The sequence below is a fragment of the Chrysemys picta genome, chromosome 5, assembly GCF_011386835.1.
Source record: "Chrysemys picta bellii isolate R12L10 chromosome 5, ASM1138683v2, whole genome shotgun sequence".
In the NCBI taxonomy this organism is placed as follows: Eukaryota; Metazoa; Chordata; order Testudines; family Emydidae; genus Chrysemys; species Chrysemys picta.
The window spans coordinates 2,214,869-2,240,710 of record NC_088795.1 but is presented as its reverse complement, the minus strand read 5'-3'; the positions used below and the strand labels follow the sequence as shown (position 1 = coordinate 2,240,710).

The 25,842-nt window shown below is 43.6% G+C and overlaps 1 protein-coding gene across 2 annotated transcripts in view; it reads left to right on the top strand.

Moving 5' to 3' along the window:
• TNKS (tankyrase) overlaps window positions 1–25,842 on the top strand; it is a 320,206-nt gene that overhangs the window by 265,888 nt on the left and 28,476 nt on the right. For both annotated transcript variants that reach the window (XM_065597440.1, XM_065597439.1), the window contains 7 exons: window positions 648–793; window positions 2,307–2,472; window positions 5,915–6,134; window positions 6,758–6,867; window positions 13,474–13,662; window positions 17,827–18,064; window positions 18,732–18,814. In XM_065597440.1, the coding sequence (XP_065453512.1) occupies window positions 648–793; window positions 2,307–2,472; window positions 5,915–6,134; window positions 6,758–6,867; window positions 13,474–13,662; window positions 17,827–18,064; window positions 18,732–18,814 (1,152 nt within the window). The remainder of the gene's footprint in view (window positions 1–647; window positions 794–2,306; window positions 2,473–5,914; window positions 6,135–6,757; window positions 6,868–13,473; window positions 13,663–17,826; window positions 18,065–18,731; window positions 18,815–25,842) is intronic.

Here is a 25,842-nt window from a genome sequence, read left to right as displayed (position 1 = left end):
TGAGACAAAAATTCAAGAGTTCTTACCTCTGCCACTTAGTGGCCTTAACCTTTCATTTTTACGTAGCGCTTTACAAGTATTGTTTAGCTAGATCTCGCAACATTCTGTAAGAAAATAGCATCTTATTAGATGGGTTAATAGATGGGTTAACTAAAGTAGAGAGGTTGTGATTTCTTCAAGATGATACAGCAAATTGGTATAAGAGCCAGGATTAGAGCGTAGCTCTCCTGACTCCCCATTCCACTATATGCCAGTGTTTAATTCACTAGACCACAGACCTCCCTAAACAAGCCACTAACATGTCTTTCTGATTCCCCATCTGCAAAATGGGGATAATACCTGCCTGCCTCATCTCTTGACCCAACTAGACTGGGATTCTATTTACCAGTATTCTATTTGTGGATTTGGAGAGGTGAACTCAAAATATACTGCCTTAAAATAGGGGGGAAAGTCGTCAAATTGAAGCCATGAACAGTTAGGAAGTGCCCATTTTCAAGTTTATGAAATGGCCCATTATCCGAAAGGAATATTTTATGTACTTTTCAAACTTTAATTAAGGGGGAAAAAATGAGTTGAAAACATAAACAAGTTTCAAACTGTGATCAAGTTCTGTAGTAAACGTTTTGTTTCCTCTTTGATCTTAACAGCAGCTTTGCAGTCCTCAGAATGTGAATTGCAGAGATTTGGAGGGACGTCATTCAACCCCGCTCCACTTTGCTGCAGGTTATAATCGTGTATCTGTAGTAGAGTATCTGCTGCACCATGGGGCAGATGTGCACGCCAAAGACAAAGGGTAACTTTTCAGTATTGTTTCTTGTTAACCAATGCTCCTCACATTCATTGTGGGAGAGAGTTAATAGTCTTTTCAGTAATGTTTAGCTTTCTGGTATTACTGGTATCAAAATATTAGACGATAGTCTTCTAGTTGGGATAACTTTACTTCTTTAATCTCTGCAGCTTTTTCCTCCTCTGGTCTCTTTTTTATTTGTTTGTTCTTTCTGCTTAATAGCAGTTTATCAAATATTTTGGAAGGTCTAAAATTAGCTTTTTAGTTATATGATATGAAATAGCCAGTGTGAAAGTAGAATGAATTATATTGTAAAAATAGAAAGGATTAAAGAAATGCTGTATGTACCTTTAAGCAGAAATAAGGAATGCTGAAATACAGGTGTCAGGAAAAGGAACATTTAAGGCATAAACAATGAGTCCGCTTAAGCTAATGGTGAAACATCAGCCGGAGATCTGTAAAAGTTAGTAAGAAAATTGAATATGTATGTCTAGCCTCGGGTAAACTTGTCAGTTCTGCTTTCTTTGTTCTCTTGTTAAGTTCGCGCCCTTTTTATCTGTATAAAATAAGGTAGTGTGGGTCTTGGATAGTGCTCACATTATTTGAATGTTATTAGCAGAGCGCTGTGCTAATAAAACAGAGTGGTCTGACAAACTGTGAGCCCTGAGTCTAACTTTGACACCAGGATGAACTCTGTACATTTTTCTCTTCTTCATAGATGGTTTATATTAATGCAGAAAGCTAACTTTTAAAAAGTTAATGATTGGTCTATATAACTATTATATCATGTTTTCCCCCTTTTAAATCAAACTATCTGGAAAGGCTAGAAATACTACACAACCTCTTTATTATTTCTAACCTTTCTGGACAGTTTGATTTAAAAGGGGGAAAACATGTCACAATAGTTAGAGAAACCAATAATCAACTTTTGAAAAGTTAGCTTTCTGTATTAATATAAACCATCTATGAAGAAAGAAAAATGCACAGAGTTTCAAGGTTAGGTTTAGGTCCTAAATGTCCTGAAGTTTTAAGCTCCTTCCAGATGGAATTGAGTAGTTTTTTTCCCACAATATTACACGTACAGGGCTTACTAATGCCCAAATGTTACATGTCAGATGGGATTTTAGCCACCCACCAAAAACCGTTTTTTGAAATCTACACTCAAGTGTCCAAAGTCAACATTACGGCAGTGATTCTTGCAACATATGGGTACTGATAGCAATATTGATATGGCCTGTTTATAGAAATTATTAATAACAACAATTGGTCGAACATCATCAGTTAGGAACATCATTGGCAAGAGCTGAAGAAAAGCTGTTTTCATTCGTTGCCTGGAAAAGCGATGTTCATTTCATAGGTACCTCAATAGCAGGGCATGTAAAGCTGTGAAATTGGGGATACTAAAAGATGCTGATAGCCTCAGAGGGGGGGAAAGACTGTTTTATCCACTGGAGCTTTGTAAACTTGTATTTGAATTCGACTTTCTGTGACTATTAAAACTTTCTTTCTCTTTAATTAGCGGCTTAGTACCCTTGCATAATGCCTGTTCGTATGGACACTATGAGGTGGCCGAGCTATTGGTGAGGCATGGGGCCTCTGTCAATGTGGCAGACCTGTGGAAATTTACCCCGCTGCATGAAGCAGCAGCAAAAGGAAAATATGAAATCTGCAAGCTGCTTTTAAAAGTAAGTCGTTTACAATTACCAAATGTATTTTTAAATGTGTGTTGTTACATTTAAGATCTGAAAAAAATCATTTTATTATTTTTCAGAGAGTTAATTTGAATCCATTTTCATCTTAAATTTTACTGTGATATCTGGCGGTTTCTATATTGAATGTAAAGATGTTTGAAGTGCCTTTCAGAACGTATTCCACTCCATGCATCTGATGAAGTGGGGTTTAGCCCACGAAAGCTTATGCTCCAATACATCTGTTAGTCTATAAAGTGCCACAGGACTCTTTGTTGCTTTTTACAGATCCAGACTAACACGGCTACCCCTCTGATACTTTCAGAACAAGTTTACTTTATTAAAATTCATCAGTACAGATGATTTTTCAAGTCAGTGTTTTAATTTATTCTGAAATATTCCTCTTAATTCATTCAGTAATGTCAGCTAAATAACATTTGCTTCATACAAACTGAAACAAATGGAATTAGTTTTAAGGATACAAAAAATGAACTTTTACTTCTGGAATAGTTTCTACAATTGAATAAACTTGCATTGGTATTTGTGCAAGTGTACAGAATACAGCAATAATCAAATGTCTTTAGAAAATCTCTTATGTATGAGAAAAGCCCCAAAGGAAATGTAAATTAAGACAGTTTGGAAGAAGCACGATAATCATCAGGAGTGCTCAAGCTAGCAGCCCTTGCTTTAAACAAAAACTCTTAATGAGAATGTTTAAAATAAGCTTGACAAAATTGCAAGAAATTAATAGGGAACTTACTCTCACACATTGTTTTCATCATAGGCGTTTATATACTTTTTTAAAGGGTAGGCAGTTGTTAGGCTCTCTTCACCCCTTTTTACATGGTTGCTGCTTAGCCAAGCTATTCCTACTCAACCTTGTTAATTTTTCTGAGGACTTTTGCACTTTAATGGAGGACCACCACAGCAATTTAAAATCCTGCTGCAGTAGAAACCACAAGCCTCACAGAGGTCCCAGGGCTGTGCTTAATGAGGGCCCCTAAAGTGACATCTGATTACAGAAGTTACCACAAACTCTCAAAATCAGTTTTCTTTTATCAGCACTGGAGTGCTCTGCAGCCCAGCTATCGTTCCAGTGGGGGGTTAGCCGTTCTTGCACTCAATCTCAAAAGATCCTCAACAAAAGTCAGTTCCTTAATAGACACATCACAGAAGACTTAGAAGTACTCCCTAAAGTCCCTAGGAGGTTGAGATTATAATACCTGTTGTAAATCAGACTTTGCATCCAAGAGCTAAACGTGCTCCACTGACACACCCTTAAAATTTGCACTGTTGGTTTTTAAAACTGTTGGCCCTGGGTACATTTGAGACAATTTCCTTGAACCTTGTACTGGTTGTTATTTGTGCTCATAGCCCACTTGCTATGAAGGGTTTCTGCTGTTCTGACTGGCAATAATGCCTTTGTTTTGGTGTGCACTGTGCTGCAGAATTTGCACCCTCCTGAAATCTGCCTTACTTTGTTCCACTACACTTGAATTTAAAAAAATTAAAAATAAAGCTGTTTTTTCAAATGGATTTTTGGGATGCGTGCTGTTGGCCTTATCTCGTGTGACCTTCTCTTCCATTACCTTGCTTTGAACTGCATCCTCTCCTTTGCTTCTCTGTGCTTGTAGGTGAAGAGGACTGTCTTTGTGTTCCTTAATTTTTGTCTGTTTCTCAGTAGCCATGCCAATAGCATTCTCCCTGTCTGTTTATATATGGCCCTGTCAGCATATATCTGAGCCAATGGATGTGTGTTTTGTTTGTCCTCCAGAAGGAGAAAAGTTCCACTTTGAAACCTTTCACATTAGTTGTAATTTTCAGAAGACTGCAGTAGACATTTTAAACAATGTGCCACAGAGAACACTCTCCAGAAGCTGCCTGGATGCATTAGTGCCAATCTCTGCCCGCTTTTTCAATTCACATCCTTACTCTATACTCCTGTCTAATATAGACACAGCCTTGGAAGCAGCACAATGGTAAACTTCCCCCCCCAAATTGCCCACCTTAGCTAATAGCAGGGCTGCTTCGCTGGTGCTAACAACTGTTAAACTGCTCTGAACATTGCTATACAACAGTGGGTAATATGTTGGCAGTTGCCAGCACCTTGTGTATTGCAGCTCTCCCACTGTTATGACACCGCAGGAACTGCACCATTGTTAGCAATGGCGGGAAAGTTAAGGGGAGAAAGTAATGTGGGGAGCTAACCTTTGGTGAAAACGTTCCCTACTGTAGATTCGCATTCTTCTCCTGAATCTCAGCTTTGCTACATTGTTGCCATTAACAATGGTGCAACTCACTAAGTTGTAGTGATGCAATACATTCCTATGGGCCATCCTGTTCTGAGTGCTCCATTGCACTGCATCAACATTCAGCACTCCTCCATCCTTTCCAGGACCAGTACACTGGGTACCGATTCTGCAAGGCCCAGAGGCAGAGGTTTGTGTGTTAGAGAGACTGTACTAAAAGCTTTTAAATGTGGATTGTAGAAATCAGCATTTTGTATTGTATAAAAATATATACTTAAGTTTTGGAACAAGAAAGCCTTTATGTGGCAGTGCAGCAGCTTATAAAGCACGAAACTCAGAAGCGGCAGTAGCTCAAAACAGAATTATCAGGGTATAGGAGGAAACCTGCACAACCTACAGAGTGGATTGCCAAAGGGGTTACAGGAGCATTGTCAGATTGTACAGAAGTGCTTACGACACCAGTGCTTTTAGATTGTGCTAGCACTGCAACTGTGAAGAATGACCACATGCAGAATACAACTGGGATCAGGGCCAGCTTTAGGCTGATTCCCTGCGCCTAAGAGGGCCCTGAAGAAGAACGCCTAACTTTTTAATTTGTATTCACTCAGCGGTGGTCCGGGTCTTCGGCGGCACTTCGGTGGTGGGTCCTTCACTCACTCCGGGTCTTTGGCGGCATTTCGGCGGCGGGTCCTTCAGTGCCATGGAAGACCCAGAGCAAGTGAAGGACCCGCCGCCGAAGACCCGGACCGCCGCCGGGTATTCGAATCAGGCCCTGCACTTCCTAAAGCCAGCCCTGGCTGGGATGAGCTTTGCTCCAAGCAATTGCCTTTACAATGATGCAGTGCCAAAACTTTTGAACCATAGCAAGCTGTGTAGTGTATGGATGCAAGAGGTTACAAGTGCAGTGTACGTTTAAAGAACCATAGTCCTCTAGTATAGACAAGGCTCTTCAGACCTGTAAGGTTGCTTTGTAGATTAGCAGTTTGGGTTTAGCTTTCATAATGTATATTCTGTTCAGTGGGTATCCACTAAAGTACATGGCTGTTAATTTATGAAAATGGGTTGCCAAAATCTCACTAGCTTTGAGAGTATTTACAGTGCTATGCTGCAGAATGCAGTCCATGAACTGACATACCTAAGTATTGCACTCATGTATTTGTGGCAATAACATGTAGAGTTGTTATTTGTAGCATGGAGCAGATCCAACAAAAAAGAACAGAGATGGTAACACTCCTCTAGATCTGGTGAAAGAAGGAGACACAGATATACAGGACTTGCTGCGGGGAGACGCTGCCTTGCTAGATGCTGCCAAAAAGGGTTGTCTGGCAAGAGTGCAGAAGCTGTGTACACCAGATAATATCAATTGCAGAGACACCCAAGGAAGAAATTCAACACCATTACATCTTGCAGGTAAGCAATTTACCAGAGCTTCTAGACTCTCTTATCACAGTTATGCAACATAATCAACAAAAACCAGAGCATGTTATAAGGAACTGACATAGTAATAGTTTCACAGCGAATTGCCTTGGTTACTATGCCAGCTCTCTAGACAGATTTAAATTTTATTAGAGAATATTTTAAAAAAAAATAAACGATACAGAAAATTTGAAGCGTTAGTTATTGGTCATTGGGGGTAACATACAGAGTATAGGGGTATGTTGGTGTTTTGGGGCTGGGCAGCACACATAGTATATACACACTGCAATGTCCCCAATGAGGGGTGGGTAACCGGTGGGTGGGATCAGGAGACAGTCGATAAACGGTGAGGGTCTATCACCCATACGGGAGGTAGAGACAGTCATGGGTATAAGTAAGCGGGCTGAGTAATGGGGATGGGGTGACCCTCACGTGGCGGGATTCAGCTAGGTTTGGTGGGTTTAGGGCTCAGGGGATAGGGTCCAGCAGGGTGTGTGTGTAAAGTAGCTTGCAAAAGAGGTGCTATTGAACTCTAAAAATCAAATAGTTTTAGCTTTCCCACCTTCCCAGTTTTTCTGTTAGCTCTACTGATGCTCTATTTTTTTTCCTTTTTGTAGCCGGCTATAATAACCTGGAAGTAGCTGAATACCTTCTAGAGCATGGTGCTGACGTTAATGCTCAAGACAAAGGAGGACTAATCCCCTTACATAATGCAGCATCCTATGGGGTAAGTATAAGCATTTATACTTGTGATTTACAGTGCTAAGCTTCTAGTAATTTTGTAATATTTTTAGTACACAAAGTAGGGGGAAGTCTTTCAAGTGGTTGCATCTAAAGCAAAGTATTGCGACAGACTGTCTTATCTGGAACGAAGTTTGGTCTCCGTAGCCATGAGAGAATTATTGGTCCACGTCACTGCTATATCATACTCCCACAGGTCTCGGTGGCTTTCATACAAAAGCCCAACATTTGACTAGGAGGGGGATGCAGTTGGTACTACTGTATACAGGGTCACTTACAGAAATTTTGGAATACCATTGAAACAGTAGTTATTATGACAACCAAACATTTGTAGCAAGTTGGCATAATGTTTGGCACCTCTTGTTTTTAACCAAAGAAATCTCTCCAGCAGTTGGCAAAGATTCAGATGGTGATTAAGAGTTTGAGTGGGAAGGAAGAGAGAGCAGTGTCTGTGGATCAAGCACAAGTTCATTGTGGAGCAGCATTATTAGGACGAGTAGTCTTTTAGTGATCTCCCTTCCTTCCCACCCTCACAAAAGCAGCATTAACATACAGAGAATCAAGCATCTTTATGTGCAATATCTGCACAGATGTAAGATGGACCTTTTCCTAAAACACTACATGCCACTTTACCTTGTGGGTGAGTTCAGAAGGAAATCTATTACAAGCAATTGCGTGAAATCTGTTCTTGACAGAATCCCAGGTAGATGAAAGACTACATACATGACACTAAGTTAATACCAGATTTGTTTGCCTCTTCCAGTTGTGTTTTCCTCTACTTCCTCCCATTATTGTAAATGCAATTTCAGCAACTAGAACACTGACAAAAATAACCGCACTGGAGATCAGAGGGGAAATGGCTTGAATGCGATAATTGAGTCCAAAATTGTTTTGACATTTATACCAAATGCAAGTTAACAAATTGCATATATTTAATTGTGCTGTTGTGATGCTATATTTTATGCCTGTTTGTCAGTGGTTATTTCAGATACTGTACCAGATCTGTTGCAATACCTGGGTGTATGATGGGAAGGATTAACAATGGAATGCAAGTCTCTAATCTGATTCTTCCTTTTGTTAGGGATCATTTGAAGTCAAAAAATATTCAAATAATGTTAATAAGTCTTATGCTGCAGGTGTATTTTCAAACTTTAGTAAACTAGCTCTTTTCCATCTTTGCAGAACAATCCCTCACAGCTCAGTACATTTTCTATGTCTTCGAGGTCAATCCTTTGCTTTTAATATATACATTTTATATAGTTAAACTACAGATTACACCGCTCTACAGCCAAAATGTTTCTGAAATAAATGTAGTCAAACTTTACTAATTCTGGGTCACTGAGAACAAAAATGATGCTTAAAATTGTTGATTGGCTCTAGTTTTCAAGATATGCTATTGGGTCAGTATATACGACCCTTGACTTGGGAATGGCGGAGGATAAGTGAGTTATAAAGGGAAGGGATCTCAATTTAAACCAGAAATGACTAAAATACATCTTTGACTGGATCTATGAATAAATCTATGACTGGGTTTGGACAGTACTTGCTTTTTAGGCAAAACAATGAATGATGCAATCTGAAGCTGGTATTGCGTCATACATGATATGAATTGCATCATGTTATTCCTAGAAGTCATGGATGATGCAATCATAACGAAGCTTACATCACTCTGCTGAACAAATTGCCCTATATCAGCTCTAGAAATCATACAGTGTCGTGCTCTCTTATTTGTCAGTGTTTGATTTTGCAAAGGGACACATTTCTGTTTAGCCAAAGTGAGCAGAGATGCCTCGTACTTGTGTGAACAGTGCAGATAACTTCTGCTGTGTTTGTGGTGAAGTGACTTTTGCATCACAAAAGCGTAGTATAACCACTATGGTTAAGAAAGCCTATCACCTTTATTTTGGCTGCAAAATTGGAGATCAGGACAAGAGGTGGGCCCCACACATATGCTGCAACACTTGTGCAACAAATCTTCGCCAGTGGTTGAACAGGAAAAGGAAATCTATGCCTTTTGCAGTGCCAATGATTTGGAGAGAGCCAACAGATCATACCAGCAATTGTTACGTCTGCATGGTGCCTCCAGTTGAGAAAGGTGTGTCAAAGAAGAAAAAGTGGACTGTGCATTATCCAAACATTCCATCAGCTATACGCCCAGTACCCCACGGAGAAGGACTGCCGGTTCCTGATGCACCAGAATCATTCTCACTTGAGTCAGACGAGGAAGAGGAAGAGAATGAAACTTCTGGTCCTGAACCATCAATGTCACAGGACCCACGTTTTCTCCCATCCTCCTCCTCTGAACCACACCGCATAACACAAGGTGAACTGAATGACCTTGTCAGGGATTTGGAACTACCCAAGAGTAAGGCAGAGCTGTTGGGCTCCAGACTACAGCAGTGGAATCTCCTGGCAGGTGATGTTAGGGTTTCCATGTTCCGTGACCGTCAAAAGGATCTTGTCCCATTCTTCTTCATGGAAGATGATCTTGTAGCCTGCAACAACATCGATGGTGTGATGGCAGCCTTCAACATCATTCACGATCCAGATGAGTGGAGACTGTTCATTGATTCATCGAAGACGAGTCTTAAAGCTGTTTTTTTTAATGCATAATGGCAATGTTTGCCATCAATTCCAGTTGGTCATGCAGTCCATATGAAGGAAACCTATGACAACATGAAATAACTTTTGAGGTGCATAAACTATGACCAACATCAGTGGCAGCTTTGTGGCGATTTGAAGGTTGTTGCTCTCTTGCTTGGTCTGCAGACTGGATACACAAAGTACTGCTGTTTTCTGCGAATGGGATAGTCGTGCAAGAGATTCCCACTACATCAAGAAAGATTGGCCACTCCGACAGTCATTGGAGCCTGGGAGGAAAAGTGTTCAGCATCCACCACTTGTTGAATCAAGGAAGATTTTGTTACCACCCTTACACATCAAGCTGGGTCTGATGAAGAACTTTGTTAAGGCCATTGACAAAACACAAGCAGCTTTCCAAGTACCTCCATGGAAAATTTCCAAGATTAAGTTAAGCTAAGATAAAGGAAGGTGTCTTTGTTGGTCCTCAGATTCGTGAACTTCTTCGAGATGATGCATTTGACCATGCACTGCATGGCAAGGAAAAGACGGCATGGAAAGCCTTCCAGTTAGTGGCAATAAATTTTCTCAGAAACAACAAGGCAGACAACTACAGGTTGTTGGTGGAAAACCTCCTCAAGGCATACAAAAGCCTTGGTTGCAACATGTCACTAAAGATAAATTTTTTGCACTCTCATCTAGATTTTTTTCCACCAAACTGCGGAGCAGTGAGCGATGAGCACGGCGAGCGATTTCACCAGGACATTGCAACAACGGAGAAACGCTATCAGGGAAAATAGAGCCCATCAATGCTTGCAGACTATTGCTGGACAGTGACAAGAGATGCTCCATTTAATGAATACAAGAGACAAGCCAAGAAGCGCCGAGTAGACACTGAATAGGACTAAACTATGTACATAATAGTTTTTTGCCTTTTGTTTCATAACACATTTTATTTATATAACCCTTTTGCTGATTTTTAAAGTGTTACATAAACTGGACAGGTGACATATTATCATGTAAAGCAACCATAAACACATGAAAAGACCTAGGTTTACAATTTATGATTAAAACTCTACTATCTACACAATATACATAGACATAAAATGTAAAAACTTAAATATCTTAGAAACAGTAGCCAATCAGTTGTTTTAATTGTCATATTTGAATTCAGCACATCAAAACACATAATAAATAGCACATTTTATCTCTGAAGTAGACAACTTCTCAAAAATTGTAGACCAGTGTTATTTATCACATTTGTTAGCCTTGCATTTCATTTACTGTGTTTTGTCACAGCTGTATAGGATAGTTCTTTTAAATTCTTAAGAACTGAGCAGTACTTAATCCTTGCTGTTTATTGCTCCCTCAGACATTTTGTGAGCAAATTTAACAAGTTTGGTTTTCCCAATTGCTAAACAGTAAATCTTACATAAAGAAGGCAGAAGGAAAAAAGGATATCAGAGACAGACATGGTTTTTTATATGCCTTTGACATCTCTTACCTCTGGCATTTACAGATGTCCACAGTCTCTGATTTAGTGTTGTATTAGAAAACTTGGTTTTAGAAGTGGGATACAAGGGAGAAAAGTGCCGGCCTATCACAGTTACCACAAAGATGTTTCATTTTCAATCAGTATAAAATATTTATCTAGCCAAAAAGGTCTGATGATCATGGAAGGAGAACTGGGAACTACTATCTCCATGTTTTTCAGAGAGTGGAAGTGAGTGGCAATATGCTTTGTCAAAAGTCTAATGACCTTGAAGTAAAATGAACAAAAATTGGGAGAGAGGGTCTTAGTGCATTGAACTGACCATGGATTCCAAATGAAAATAAATGTTGTGATTTCTGTCTTATTCTTAATGCAGAGGACTATACGTTTACCCTTAGCTAACACCCATAATTTCAGCATCAAATGTTTTAATCTGCTGAAAGAGAAATTGGAGGGTATTTGGAATAGAAAATGGCCAATAATTGTTTCACACTAATAATCACTTTAAGAAATCATAATTCCAATCTAATTCAGTGTCACCTTTTCTGTGAGGTTAATGAGAGTTGTGTTTAATGTTTTCATCAGCTTTTTAAAAAAAAAAGTATATGTTCTCCTTATTGTATATTAGCCATCAGCACCTCTTAATCTCAGTGATATGGCATAGATTAGCTGTGAAGGGAAGAATACTTTTGTTGTTGCTCCTGAATTTTTATCTAATATATTCAACGTTTTGTAATTCCTTCGTTAAAAATGCGTTTTCCTTTAGTTCCCCCATCTTAATGTTGGATATACCCTGCTTATTTACCATATAATTAGGTAGTGTCTTTTATACCATGTGGCAGAAAAATATGGGAAATACCAATTGCTCTGAAAGTTCAGAAGGGGAGAAGTGAGATTAGCAATCTTTTAAAACAATATTTATTTAGTGATAAAGTCAAGCCTTTTTGCGAGAGGTTGGTAGCTACTTTAAAAAAAAACTGTAGGGAAAGATGAAATCTGTCAGTGTCATGAATCTTTGGGTTTGGGTCTGTGCTGACTATTTCAAACAAGTTTTCATACTTTAATCTGCTATTTTTTTCGCTGAGCGTACTGCTTTTGCCTTTATGCAATGATAAACCAGTTAGTAAAAACACTCATAGGAAGGTGATACAGGGAGTAATTTTTCCCTATAATTTGTTTCCTTTTCTTCTTTTTTAATTTGGATGATGATTTTAAATGGTTTGTAGTTGTAAGGGTGGGTACAAAAACAAATTACATATCTGTTAAAATGCCCCATCCGTACCCTATGGAAATAAATGTAGCTGAGGGAAACTACCAGCATAAGTTTTGTTAAAAGTATGTTTTGTAGCTCATTGTACCAAATAATGAAATAAAATCTCAAGGGCCAGGTTTTTAAAAGGGTTTATTACCCAGCAGCTGCAACTGAATCCGAACACTTATTTAGGTGCCCAAATGGGAGCACTTCTTTAAATGTGGCCCAAGTCACTAAGATGCAATAACTGACACTATATAAACGACAATAGTTAGAACACAGAAAATAATATTGATATTCTGTAGATCTTTAACCGTTTGTTTTCTAACATTGGGTGTAAGTCAATGAACTGCTAAGCAGATCAAAAACAGCGTATGAAACGTGTTCCTTTATCCCTGTTTATACATATTTAAAATCTACATCAGGCCATATTAGCTACAGCAATCTGAAGAAAGATGGTACTTGTTCTGCTTGTCAGTATCTGGAATGTTCTTCCTGCTCCCAGGGACTTCATAGTGGTATCTGAGCTCCAGAAATAAAAAGAACAGTTCAGGAGTAAACACACTAACTTTCCTCAGCAAAGTCCCAGTCCTATAAACACTTACACACTGGACGTCACACACAGTAAAGCACATTTGTAAATATGTGCAGGATCAGGGTCTGAAAGTATAAAGAATTCTTCTTAGAATAAGATAATACAAATCTAAAACTCCACATAATCATCTCTTTCTGTAGCATCAAGCAAAGAAAATCACCTAATCTCATTATTCTGGAGCTGAACTGCTTAATAGCTTATATACAGTATAGCTAAACCACATGATTAAATGCAATCCAAAACAACTCGCACAACTGATTCCCTTGAGAGAATTGGGAAGTTGGGGTTTCCTTAGCACTTTCATATTTAGAGAAATGTAGTTTATTCAGCTAACAAAATATGGCCTTGTGCTGCCTTACACAGCTTTGAAATTGCAAAGCTGAGCTCAGGAAGAGGAAAGAATGTCCATCATTGTTCATATGCCCATAGCTGATGGGAACGATTTTCAGTCTGACTGGAGGGAAAGTTGTTGTGACATAGGCAGGTGAGTGGTGGAGGTGGGAGTAAACAAAGGGAGGGGGAATGAAGAGGATCTCTGAATATCCATATTATCTCTACATAAAAGAAATGGAGATGTGGCTTAACAATATCGCATTGTATGGCTTCTACATTGCTGTACCCTGTAGCAGCTACTCTATACTTTAATGATAAAAGTATTGTGGGTTTTTTTCAGCATGTGGATATAGCAGCGCTCTTGATTAAATACAGCACATGTGTAAATGCAACGGATAAATGGGCATTCACACCGTTGCATGAAGCAGCACAAAAAGGAAGAACACAGCTATGTGCTCTGCTACTAGCTCATGGAGCAGATCCAACCATGAAGAACCAAGAGGGTCAAACACCTTTAGATCTGGCAACGGTACGTTCATATTGCAAAGCATCAGAAACTGTTATAAAGAATTGGCTTTATGTATTAAATGACACTCAGTGCTTCCACTGTGCCAGTGGTCCTCAGCCTTCTCCAGTCTGGGATTTGGGAAGGGTAGGGTGGCCAGGACTTCTTGACGTCCATGCACAACCCCTCTGTTGGCGGCAAGCCCGTGCACAACACGTAGGATGAGATTCCGGTATCTCTTAGGTAAGGTTTAAAGTACCAGTTTCATTCCCAGCACTTTAATTTTACCCTAACTGAACCTATCCACCTGAAATGTTACAGATGTGAGCTTTAGCCAGCACACACTACATTACCTGAATCCTTTCAGAGAAATAGATGAGACTTTGAGGAAGTATGAGTGTTCCAAAAAAGGTATTCTCAGTTCTTAAATAATTTTCTCCCAATAATTCTCAACCAATTTTATGGCACAACGTAACTCCAAAACAATGTGGCTAGAATGAGCCAGAACCTCCAAACTTGTTGTTAGCTGTAGGTCTTCTTGAATACGTGTCTTTGACTTGGGTTTTGTTAGTGGCAGGATTAGTTAAAAATAGTTTCCACATATCTTATAGGGCACACAGAGTTTATAAATTCCAGGTGACTCCATTACTGATGGTTGCTATGTGGGGAGAACTGTATAATAGACTAGTTTGGAATAGAGGGGGGAGGGAGTAGGAGAGTTTGAGCCACAGTCAGGGGTGAGGAGGCTGGTCTGGGGAGGAAAACAGACTCATGGAGTAGTCTAGACACCATTCCCCAAATAAATCCACTTTACATGTTCCCCCTGCACCTCCACACATGTTCCTGTCCGGTAATCCTGGAAAAAATCATGGAGCAGGTCCTCAAGGAATCAATTCTGAAGCACTTAGAAGAGAGAAAAGTGATCAGGAACAGTCAGCATGGATTCACCAAGGGCAAGTCATGTCTGACTAACCTAATTGCCTTCTATGATGAGAACTGGCTCTGTGGATGAGGGGAAAGCAGTGGATGTGTTATTCCTTGACTTTAGCAAAGCTTTTGATATGGTCTCCCACAGTATTCTTGCCGGCAAGTTAAAGTAGTATGGGCTGGATGAAGCTGGCTAGATCATCGGTCTCAACGGATAGTGATCAATGGCTCCATGTGTAGTTGGCAGCCGGTTTCAAGCGGAGTGCCCCAAGGGTCGGTCCTGGGGCCGGTTTTGTTCAATATCTTCATTAATGATCCGGAGGATGGCGTGGACTGCACACTCAGCAAGTTTGCAGATGACACTAAACTGAGAGGAGTGGTAGATACGCTGGAGGGTAGAGATAGGATACAGAGGGACCTAGACAAATTAGAGGATTGGGCCAAAAGAAACCTGATGAGGTTTAACAAGGACAAGTGCAGAGTCCTGCACTTAGGACGGGAGAATCCCATGCACTGCTACAGACTAGGGACTGGATGGCTAGGCAGCAGTTCTGCAGAAAAGGACCTAGGGGTTATAGTGGACGAGAAACTGGGTATGAGTCAACAGTGTGCCCTTGTTGCCAAAGAGGCTAATGGCATTTTGGGCTGTATAAGTAGGGGCGTTGCCAGCAGATCGAGGGACGTGATCGTTCCCCTCTATTCGGCATTGGTGAGGCCTCATCTGGAGTACTGTGTCCAGTTTTGGGCCCCCCACTACAAGAACGTTGTGGAAAAATTGGAGAGTCCAGCGGAGGACAACAAAAATGATTAGGGGGCTGGAGCACATGAGGAGAGGCTGAGGGAACTGGGATTGTTTAGTCTGCAGAAGAGAAGAATGAGGGGGGGATTTGATAGCGGCTTTCAACTACCTGAAAGGGGGTTCCAAAGAGGATGGATCTAGACTGTTCTCAGTGGTAGCAGATGACAGAACAAGGAGTAATGGTCTCAAGATGCAGTGGGGGAGGTTTCAGTTGGATATTAGGAAAAACTTTTTCACTACGAGGGTGGTGAAGCACTGGCATGGGTTACCTGGGGAAGTGGTGGAATCTCCTTCCTTAGAGGTTTTTAAGGCCCGGCTTGACAAAGCCCTGGCTGGTATGATTTAGTTGGGGATTGGTCCTGCTTTCAGCAGGGGGTTGGACTAGATGACCTCCTGAGGTCCCTTCCAACCCTGATATTCTGTGATTCTGTGAACAGTGACTCTGAAAAGGACTTTAGGGATCATTGTGGAAGCCAGCAGACCATCAGTTCCCATTGCAATCTTATGGCGAAGAGGGCTAATGCAGTGCTTGGATTTATAAACAGGAGAGCATCAAGTCAGAGTAAGAAGGTGCTCTTACCTTTGTACACAGCAATAGTGAGACTATTACTGGATATTGTGTCCAGTGTTACTGTCCACATTTTTAAAAAAATGTTGAAAAATTGGAGAGCGTTCAGAAAAGAGCTACAAGAAGAATTTGAGGTCTGGACAGCCTGACTTACAGTGAGAGACTTAATTGAACTTCTTAAGTTTCTCCAAGAAAAGGTCAAGAGGTGAGTTGACCATGCTCTTCAAATATCCACATGAGGAAGAGATTTCTGATAGTTGAGGTCTCCCCAATTTAGCAGACAAGGGCATAATGACATCCAATGGCTGCAAACTGAAGCTAGACAAATTCAGACAATAAATAAGGTGCACGCTTTTTGTAAAAGTGAGGTAAATTAACTTTTGGAACAGCTTACCAAAGGAAATGGTAGATTCCTCATCTTTCGAAGTCTTTACAGTCAAGATTGGACATCTTCCTATGGGCTTATCTAAAGGAACATTTAGTTTGCAGCAAGTTAAAAGTTCTCCAGTGTGCTCTAATCTCTTCCTGTTTCAAACCAGGAACTTTTAGTGCACAGCAGCAGGGTCCACACACACTTAATGCACAGCAAGTTAGTGCAGGATAGACTTACACTTCAGCTTGCTGCAAACTGTGGCTATGTCTACACTTGGAGCTACTGGTGTGATTCCCAGCTCATGCGGACACACTCTCACTAACTCATATCCAGCTAACAATTTAAAAATAGTAGTGTAGCCACAGTTGTGCAGCAGCGGTGAGCAATGACAAGGGCTAGCCATCTCAAGTACGTACCTGTGGGGTCTCAGCAGGTTTGTACTTGGGACTGCTAGTGTGTGCTAGCCTGCTGTGCACTGAGTGTCTGTGTGGACCCTGTTGCTGTGTACTACAAATTTTGTAGGGTGCTTTGATTTATGCTGCTTTGAAATGGGAGTATATTAAAGCACACTAGTGAACTTTTAGTGCGCGGCCACAGGCTCCATGTGGACAATTGCTGCAAACTAAGGCTATGTCTACACTACAGCCTACGTTTGGGGGTGGAGGGATAGCTCAGTGGTTTGAGCATTGGCCTGCTAAACCCAGGGTTGTGAGCTCAATCCTTGAGGGGGCCACTTGGGGATCTGGGGCAAAATCAGTACTTGGTCCTGCTAGTGAACGCAGGGAGCTGGACTCGATGACCTTTCAAGGTCCCTTCCAGTTCTAGGAGATGGGATATCTCCATTAATTAAATTATTATGGTGCTCAGGGGTGTGAATAAACCACCCCGCTGAGCGACATAAGTTACACCAACAACTGCCAGCATGGGCAGCGCTATGTTGGCGTGATACACTCTACAGCCGACAACTACCGCCACTCATGGGGACTGGCGTAGTTAAGCTGTCTGAAGAGCTCTCTCCCGTCGGTTTAGAGCGGCTACATGAGAGAGCTTACAGCAGCGCCACTGCAAGTTCTCTAATGTTTAGACAAATCCTAAAATAGGTGCTCTAGCTCAACCAGCGATTACAGGATCGAAGAAGGAATTACATGGTGGAATTGTCTGATCTGCTATGCAGGTCTGATGAAATTATTATAATGGTCTTTTCCGGCCTTAAAATCTATAAAATCACCCTGCCGCGAGGAAAAAAATTAATTAACTCTCTAATATATAATAGAAAATAGACCTGGTCTTAAAAAGTTCTGTTAAGTGCATGCAATTTTTGTATTTTTCTTAGATTTAATCCTGTAATAGTTTTTCTTCAAAATGAATTACCTATGTTATGAGATTGTTGGGAGTTTTATTTAGATGGGGGCCAGGGATAAGGTTATCCACTGAATGTATTTTTTTCCTTCCTTTGTAAATGACTAGATGGTGATTTTAATGACAATAAGGCCCTATGTGAATGTCCTTTCTGTCTTTCAGGCTGATGATATCAGAGCTTTGCTGATAGATGCAATGCCTCCAGAAGCCTTGCCTACCTGTTTTAAACCTCAGGCAACTGTAGTTAGTGCCTCTCTAATCTCACCAGCATCTACTCCCTCCTGTCTCTCTGCTGCCAGCAGCATAGATAACCTTACAGGGCCTCTGGCAGAACTTGCAGTGGGAGGAGCATCAAATGCTGGGGATGGAGCAGCAGGAACAGAAAGAAAAGAAGGAGAAGGTAATTTTTCCGCTGGGTAAGACTCCGTTGCTTTCTATACAATAAGAAGGTGCTTAGCATTGCATTCTGCCTTACTTGATTCTGAAGATGTTGAATATAAAAATACTCCCATCTCAAAGGAAATGTGAATTGCTCTATTTCTCCTGTTTTCTGCCTCTGCTCTTTGGGTGACTGTTCCTCTTAGTTATCGTTTTGTTCATGATTAGCTCAGAATCCAAAGGCAAGGGTCACTGACTAAATGCACAGATTTCCGCTGTTGCTGCTGGACAAAAATTCTAATGGGTATCATTTTGATTTGGGGAAACATGATGGGTGAGATTGGTGGGAGGGGGTTGTTAAAGTTTTAATCCTTTGATTAATATTTGAAATACATGCTGCCTATCAGCATCTGAAAGATTGTATAACAAAAATGCACCTGTCTTCATCTGTAGTCCTGTGTAACTTGCCGTCCAGTTTTACTGAAATCAGATGTTGCTGTTTTAAGTGGTGGTTTTTCATGTGCGTTTAACATTCAGTTTTTACTGAGCTTTTGTATAGTCTGAGGTAGATTATAACCTATAATTATTTGGCTGAGGACTATAGAGAGCTGTGTTTTGAAACTGAGGACAAGCTGACATTATGCTGGATGTTGGATATCTTCTACATTGATCTGTTTCTTTCATTATAGTCGCTGGTCTTGACATGAATATCAGCCAGTTCCTGAAAAGCCTTGGGCTTGAACACCTGCGGGATATCTTTGAAACAGAACAGGTAACGAGTGAGCCTCATATATGGCACACTTGTATGTTCATTTATAGTGAATGCAATATATACTCAAGCAAATTTTGATTGCATCTGTTGTTTCCTAACTTTTTTTAAATGACTGTTTAACATCTGTGAAAAACAAAAATAACAAAGAAAACTACAAATGAGTCCTCTAATACCTTAAAGTGAGGTTCTACTCAGAAAAAGATTGAATCATAGAATGTCAGGGTTGGAACAAATGGCATCATAGTTATTTGAGTCTGGTATCAAGTTTGCTCAGTTTACAAGTAAAATAATTTTTTTTTTCCTAACTACCAGCTCTGCAAATTCATCCCGGGATCTGAGTCACGATTGGTCCTTTGATCTTGAGCATCATTACCAATAAAGGTTTTGCAGGACAAATTAGACCCTGAGCTACAATGTTCTTCCCCATTCATAAACCCGTTAAAGGTTTTTTTTACAAGGAAGAGGAAGAAAAATTGTTCTCCTTAACCTCTGAGGATAGGACAAGAAGCAATGGGGTTAAATTGCAGCAACCTAATGTTTAGGCTGAACATTAGGAAAAACTTCCTGTCAGGGTGGTTAAGAGTGGAATAAATTGCCTAAAGAGGCTGTGGAATCTCCATCATTGGAGATTTTTAAGATCAGGTTAGACCTGTCAGGGATGGTATGGATCAGTGGTTCTCAACCTTTCCAGACTACTATTTCAAGAGGCCGATTTGTCTTGCATACCCCAAGTTTCACCTCACTTAAAAACTGCTTGCTTACAAAATCAGACATAAAAATACAAAAGTGTCACAGCACACTGTTACTGAAAAATTGCTTACTTTCTCATTGTTACCGTATAATTATAAAATAAATTGCCACCCCCAGGTTGAGAAACACTGATATAATATATAGAGCAGTATAAACAAGTCATTGTCTGTATGAAACTATAGTTTGCACTGACTTCGCTAGTACTTTTCATGTAGCCTGTTGCAAAACTAGGCAAATATATTGATGGACCACGTGGAAGACCTGTGTACCCCCAGGGGTACACATATCCGTGGTGGAGAACCACTGGTCTAGATAATATTTAGTCTTGCCATGAGTGCAGGGGGCAGGACTATGACCTCTCGAGGTCCCTTCCAGTCCTACAATTCTATGAAGCCTGTGGAAGCCTGTTGCATTGAACAGAGTTATTAAAGTGAAAGTCATTAGAACTTCTTCTTTGAGTGATTGCTCATGTGTAGGCATGCGTGCTCGCCACGTGCACCAATGGGCGGAAGTTTTTCCCTTAGCAGTACCCGTACTGGGGGAGCACCGTGGTGACCCCTGGAGTGGTGCCTGTATATCGCGCTATGAGGGGAGCCACGCGCTCCCTCCACCCTCAGTTCCTTCTTGCCACCAGTGAAGGTAGTCGGAACTTTGTGCTCCAGCTCTGCTGCAGCCTTTTCTTCTTGACCTTAGTGGTACCATTCGTGGATTGTTTCTTCAGTTGTTAGAGTGGGCTCAGGGCATTCACACTGTGCCCCAGGCTTCAAGTCGTGCGACTCCTGTCGCCGTTCTATGCCTAGGAGTGACCCGCACACTGAGTGTCTCCACTGTTTGGGTGAGACTCACATCAGCGACCGTTGTAAGATCTGCAGGTCGTTCAAGCCAAGGAACAAGAAGGAGAGAGACATTAGACTTCGAGCTCTCCTGATGGAGTCGGCGCAGGCCCCAACTCCGGCGCACTGAACAGACTCTGCACCCGCCGCCGCATCGTCGGTGCGTAGCGAGGGGTCCCTCGACCAGCCGGCACCGCTCTCCCTCCAAGAAACACAGGAAGGGCCGTACCTCGCAGCGGTGCCGAGACAAGGAAAGAGGGGAGGCTGATCCCGGGTCGGGCAGCCCTCGGTCCCCCCCGGCCTCCAGGCCTCCGACTCGTGTTGAGCGTAGCAGCCCGGCGTCGTCCGCGCGCGCATCCCCACTGGTACGGATGCCGTCGACGCCGGAGGCGATGCAAGTTGCAAAAGACATTATGAGCCTGCCGGTTCCGGGCATGCAGCCGGGGATGGGCCCCTGGTCCCGCGGCAAGCCTCCTTTGGGTGCTCACCAAGCCTCCCCAGTGGGACGCAGTTTCCACTCTGAGGACTGCTCTTTGCGGACCAAACGGACGTCAGGTTGCATGGGATGAAGGATTCCCATACCACCCTGCAAACCTTGGGCCTCTACATCCCTCCGGCTAAGGTCAAGGCCAGGCCGCAACCGTCAGCTCAACCGGTGAGGAGCAGATACGAGCCCCTGTATAAGAGACTGAGGGATCAAAAACACCGGTCTCAGCGGCAGTCCCACTCCGCCCTGCAGCCTGGACCCTCTAAGGGCAAAAGGCAGGGAAAGAGGCGGTTTTGACTATTTGCAGGGTTGCACCAGGCTAGTTGCCAGGGAGACCCCCCAGTTAATACAGTTTGTGTTCTGCAACCGTTTGTCTGCTTTCCACATGGCGTGTTCCTGTATAACATCGGACCAGTGGGTCTTCAGCACCATTTCCAGGGGCTACATGTTGCAGTTCACCTCACCCCCACCAAACCACCCGTCCTCCCCGGTAGTCCCGGGGGACCCGGAGCATGCCCTCCTCCTGGGTCAGGAGGTGGACTGTCTACTGCACCTGGGGGCAGTGGAAAGAGTACCGGTAGAATTCCAAGGCAAAGGGTTCTACTCCCGGTACTTCCTGATCCCGAAGGCCAAAGGGGGCCTCAGGCCCATCCTGGACCTCCGGGGTCTAAACTGTTTTTTGGCCCCCTCCAAGTTCCGCATGGTGTCCCAGGCCTCTATTATCCCCTCCCTGGACCCGGGGGACTGGTATGCATCCCTGGACCTCCAGGACGTGTACTTTCACATCCATATTTTCGAGGGGCACAGACACTTCCTTCGCTTCCTAGTGGGGTTAGACCACTATCAGTTTGCGGTCCTCCCGTTTGGCCTATCTACGGCACCCAGGGTTTTCACAAAGTGTATGACTGTGGTAGCGACCTAACTCAGGAGGGAGGGGGTCCAGATTTTCCCATACCTGGATGATTGGCTTCTCAAGGGCGACTCACATTCTGAGGTAAAGACCCACGTGGGGCTGCTCCTCTCGACAGGCGCTGGTCTCGGCCTACTGGTGAACGAGACACAATCAACCTTAGTTCCAGTTCAGCGCATAGAGTTCATTGGAGCACTACTGGACTCCTCGAGGGCCACAGCCTCTCTCCCCCTAGACAGGTTCGAGGCACTGAGAGATCTCATCGCCTCGGTCACGGCCTTCCCAGTGACAAAGGCGAGAGCGTGCCTTCGAATTCTGGGCCACATGGTGGTCCGCCATGCCAGACTCCGAATGAGGTCCCTCCAGCTCTGGCTAGCTTCCCAATTCTCTTAGGCCCGGGACGGGTTGGACAAGGTTCTCACGGTTCCATCTCCGATAGTGGTCTTACCCGAGCAATATGCTGCAAAGGGTTCCCTTTCAGGATGCCAGCCCGTCTGTAGACCTGGTGACCGACACGTCGGACCTGGGTTGGGGAGCCCACACGGGGAACACGCAGACTCAAGGGACATGGTCGAACCTGGACCTGTCCCTTCACATAAATGTCAAAGAGCTCAGGGCAGTGTGGTTGGCGTGCGTGGCCTTCCACACGTATCTCTGCAGCAAGGTGGTCAGAGTCCTCACGAACAACACTGCCGCCATGTACTATATCAACAGGCAAGGCGGGACTCACTCCCTAGCCCTCTGCCGGGAAGCCCTGAGCCTATGGGAGTTTTGTATAGCCCACGATATCTTCCTGAGGGCCGTACATCTCCCGAGCATCCACAATACACAGGCAGATCGCCTCAACACGGTTTTCTCCCCTCAATACAAGTGGTCGCTCCACTCGGATGTTGCTCACTGGCTCTTCCGAGAGTGGGGAGTTCCCCGGGTTGACCTCTTTGCAACCCGCCAGAACCAGTGTTGCCCACAGTTCTGCTCCAGAGGAGGTGTGGGGAGCGATCTCCGATACGTTCTTCCTACGGTGGTCGGGCCAGCTCCTTTACACTTTCGTGCCATTTCCCCTCATCGACAATGTCCCACAAAAGGTAAAAGCAGATAAGGCGAGAGTCATCCTCATAGCCCCGGCGTGGGCCCACCAACACTGGTACGGTACCCTCCTTCACCTCTTGGCGACCCCCCTGAGGACGCTGCCACATCGCCCAGATCTCCTCTCCCAGGATGGGGGCCGTCTCCTCCGTCCCAATCTAGCCGCGCTCCACCTGACAGCATGGTTGCTCCGTGGCTAGACGAGGAGGAGGGCAGGTGTTCGGAGCAGGTAAGGTGGGTCCTCTTGGAAAGCAGGAAGGTGTCCGCACACCGGACATACGTGGCAAAGTGGTCCAGGTTCTCCAAGTGGGCGAGTGAGCGGGGAGTTTCGCCCTCCTCTGCACCTCTCTAGCTTATTCTGGACTACCTCCTGTCCCTTAGGGCCCAAGAACTGGTACCCGCCTCGGTCAGGGTACATCTGGCGGCCATATCGGCCTTCCACCCGCCAGTGCAAGGGCACTCACTCGGTCTTCTCCCACTCTATGACCTCCCATTTCCTGAAGGGCCTCGACCGTTCGTTCCCGTATGCTAGACCCCCTCCCCCCCTCTCCCGCTGCAATGGGACCTAAACGTGGTTTTGTCCCGACTCACGGGGCCTCCCTTTGAACCCCTGGCCACGTGTTCCTGGTCTCACGTCTCATGGAAGGTGGCCTCCCTTGTAGCAATCACGTCGGCCCGATGGGTCTCGGAACTTGGGGCCTTGACCTCAGGACCCCCCTATACGGTCTTCCACAGGGATAAAGTCCAGCTTTTCCCACACCCGGCGTTCCTCCCAAAGGTGGTCTCCGCCTTCCATATGGAACAGAGCAACTTTCTTCCCGTGCTCTGTCCTAAGCCCCCCCATTCCTCTAACGAGGAGCGCCGCCTCCACACGCTCAATGTGTGTAGGGCGCTGGCCTTTTACCTGTATCGGACCAAACTGTTCCGGAAATCCTCGCAACTCTTTATTGCCTCGGCTGAGCGGGTGAAGCGGCAACTTATCTCCACCCAGCATCTTTCCCGCTGGATCACCTCGTGCATACTCATGTGTTACGATCTGACAGGGGTTCCCCCGCCACCGATCATTAGGGCACGCTCTACGAGGCCTCATCAGCTGCCTACGTAGCCCATGTCCCTATCCAAGACATTTGTAGGGCAGCCACTTGGGCCTCAGTTCACACATTTACTTTGCATTACGCGATCGTCGCCCAGTCTAGGGACGACGCCGGATTCGGCAGGGCGGTACTCCATCCCGGTCTATCGTGAACTCCTACCCACCTCCAACAGATATTGGTTGGAATCACCTACTGTGGAATACACATGAGCAATCACTCGAAGAAGAAAGGACAGTTACCCGTTCCATAACTGGTGTTCTTCGAGATGTGTTGCTCATGTCTATTCCACACCCCGCCCTCCTTCCCCTCTGTCAGAGTTGTTCGGCAAGAAGGAACCAAGGGTGGGGGGAGCACGTGGCTCCCCTTATAGCACGATATACAGGCGCCACTCCAGGGGTTGCTGCGGTGCTCCCCCAGTACGGGTACTGCTAAGGGGAAAACTTCCGGCACCGGTGCATGTGGCAAGCACGCACACCTACTGTGGAATAGACATGAGCAACATATCTTGAAGAACGCCAGTTACGGAATAGGTAACTGTCCTTTAGCAAACAATGCCGTTGATGGACTAGGCGGAAGAGAAACTACTTTACCCAGGCCTTGTCTACACTAGAGAATTTCAGAAAATAGTTTCCTACTGCAAACAAGACTATAATCTTAGCTGTTTTGGGTGTCTAGGGTTAAAGACTAAATAGTAGGAAAAAAGTATGTTACTAAACTCAGCAGTAGCTCTGGATATGCAAAATGTATTGTAAGAAGTTACCATGTTTATGGTCAGTTTTTGGAAAAGAATAGCATTTGAATGTACTTGTTAATTCTTTTTCTGAACAGCTTCTTGGACAAACACATAATTTACTAGTGTGAACTAAGATATAATGTGAGGGGAGGGGAATAAGACATATTAAGCTGTAGTGGTCAGTCAGAGAACAAACACTTTAAACATAATGTGTTGGTTATGAAAAATCTCCAGACTATTGTATGAAGTGTTAAGAGTTGTCCTTTGCTTCCCAGTTCCTGTAGATATGACAGTTTTTCTTTAATCTTCATTTACATTATGTATACCTCTTCTCCACTTCAGCATGAATTGTAATATTTCTTGGCTACCTTTTTCTTCTTACCTAGAAGAAGTGTGCTTTCCCTATATTTAATAGAAGTTTATGTTCTTCTTTGAGAGATGTCCCTGTGGGTGCTCCACTACAGGTGTTGGTGCGTCCCTGCGCCTTTGCTCGGAGATTTTTGCAGCAGTACTCATAGCGGCCACGCATGCTCAGAAGCTGCCCCCCGCTGTGAATCTAGGTTGATAGTACACATGCGTGGCCGGTCTCCTCAGTTCCTTCTCAACCGTCCCCGGCCTGAGACGGAGCTCAGCAGACTCATTAGAAAATCCTTCACTCTTGCTACAATTACCCTTTAGTAACCAGTTGTTGTCAGTTTTCTCTGTTAGTATAGTTAATTACCCCATTTATCTGTTTAAAAAAAAAAAAAAAATTCTGTCAGCCGCGGCTATGCCGGGCTCCACAGGCTTCAAGCGCTGTGCTACGTGCAAGGAAGCTATCCCATTATCGGATGGACACTCAAAGTGTATAAAATGTTTGGGGGAAGCTCACATTCCCCAAAAATGTGCCCATTGCTGTAAACTCAGCTCCAGGGCACGGAAAGACAGGGAGCTTAAACTTAAACTGCTCCTCCTTCAAAAGTCAATCGGGTCAGTTTCAGACCCAGGCGTTGAAGCCGGCTCCGCTGCCCGCCACAGCCCCCCCGCCTCAAAGAAACTGAAAAAATCTACGAAGAAGGGGCACCCTTCTTCACCAAACAAGGCTATGAGGCACAAAGTCTCTCCAGGCAGATCAACGATCTCTCTGCCTGTGTTC